This window comes from Sinocyclocheilus grahami, unplaced genomic scaffold (assembly GCF_001515645.1).
Source record: "Sinocyclocheilus grahami isolate Dianchi unplaced genomic scaffold, SAMN03320097.WGS_v1.1 scaffold6723.1, whole genome shotgun sequence".
NCBI classification, from domain to species: domain Eukaryota; kingdom Metazoa; phylum Chordata; class Actinopteri; order Cypriniformes; family Cyprinidae; genus Sinocyclocheilus; species Sinocyclocheilus grahami.
This window is the reverse complement of record NW_015511023.1, coordinates 3,149-4,298: the sequence shown is the minus strand read 5'-3', so window position 1 is coordinate 4,298 and position 1,150 is coordinate 3,149. Positions and strand designations below refer to the sequence as shown.

At 39.7% G+C, this 1,150-nt stretch overlaps 1 protein-coding gene across 1 annotated transcript in view; it reads left to right on the top strand.

Moving 5' to 3' along the window:
- The window catches only part of LOC107577642 (pleckstrin homology-like domain family B member 1), a 9,025-nt gene that overhangs the window by 6,655 nt on the left and 1,220 nt on the right, over nt 1-1,150 (top strand). Inside the window, exons 3-4 of the mRNA XM_016263695.1 lie at nt 565-702; nt 1,039-1,134. Of these exons, the coding sequence (XP_016119181.1) occupies nt 565-702; nt 1,039-1,134 (234 nt within the window). The remainder of the gene's footprint in view (nt 1-564; nt 703-1,038; nt 1,135-1,150) is intronic.

Here is a 1,150-nt window from a genome sequence, read left to right as displayed (position 1 = left end):
TTATTATAAGGGAATTATAATATTTGCAGATTCCTTGTTTCATCTGAAATACAAAAAAATGCCAAGTTTTAAATGATACATTTCACTCAAATTGCAACACTAATAATATAATTTACCATTAAAATGTGTATCAAAATGCGAAACAGTGGTCTCAGAATTTTGGACTTCATTATATGCAAGACCAAAACTGCTTGAATGAGTACACAGACATATTTGCACACACATTATGATGCATAGAAACATGCAAGATTTGGTTAAAACACTCAACGGTGTACTTGTAGAAGTTGTACTGCATGTGGAAAAGTAAACATACATTTAACTCTTGTGGTCTGCTGGTAGTTCCTTTTGAATTCACCTACTTTTTAATATTTCTTCTGCTCTGTCTGTAAACACATGACTTTCTCAGCCTTTCTCCCGCCCTTTCTTTAGATAAAAATTGTATTCATTAATTTAGGTCACTGTTAGAATGCCAGGTAGAGTTTATTTGTTGCAACCATTGTCTGAGTGGCCACACACAACACACAAACATGCAACACAATTTGTAATTGACAAATGCTTTCTCAGCATGAAGATACTTCAGTGCTGGGGCAGCAGGAGAGAGCATATCTGGAGGAAGAGCGGCTCAGGGTTATGGCTCGAGTGGACGAGCTGAAGACTCGTGTCACTGACCTGGACCAGCAGATACAGGAGTCTAGACAAGAGGTTAGACTGAATCATAAACCTACAGGCCGTTGCCTGTGTGAGGTGTCTACAAGTACAAAGTGCACATAACTTCCTTCAGTTCCATCATAACTGCGTGAATGAGAGTGAGAGATGTAGATTTTCACATCACAACTTGTAAAATCTGTTCAATCACTAGTCGTCTTCATCTACATCAGTGCATCACCATCTGCCATGCATAGAAACATCTTTGGTGTTGCATATTAAAATCGATGTGAATACAGGATTTTGCCTGATCAGCAGAGCTGCGCTATTCATGAAACAGAACTGAAACATATGGAAGGGAACAGACTGTTGAATGTGACGTTTTATTGGCAGGCAGAGATGGAGAGGGCATTACTGCAGGGGGAACGGAGGGCGGAGCTTGATCAAGTGGAGGCAGAGCTGGAGATCATCAATCAACTTCAGCTGAAACTGAATGAAGTGGAAA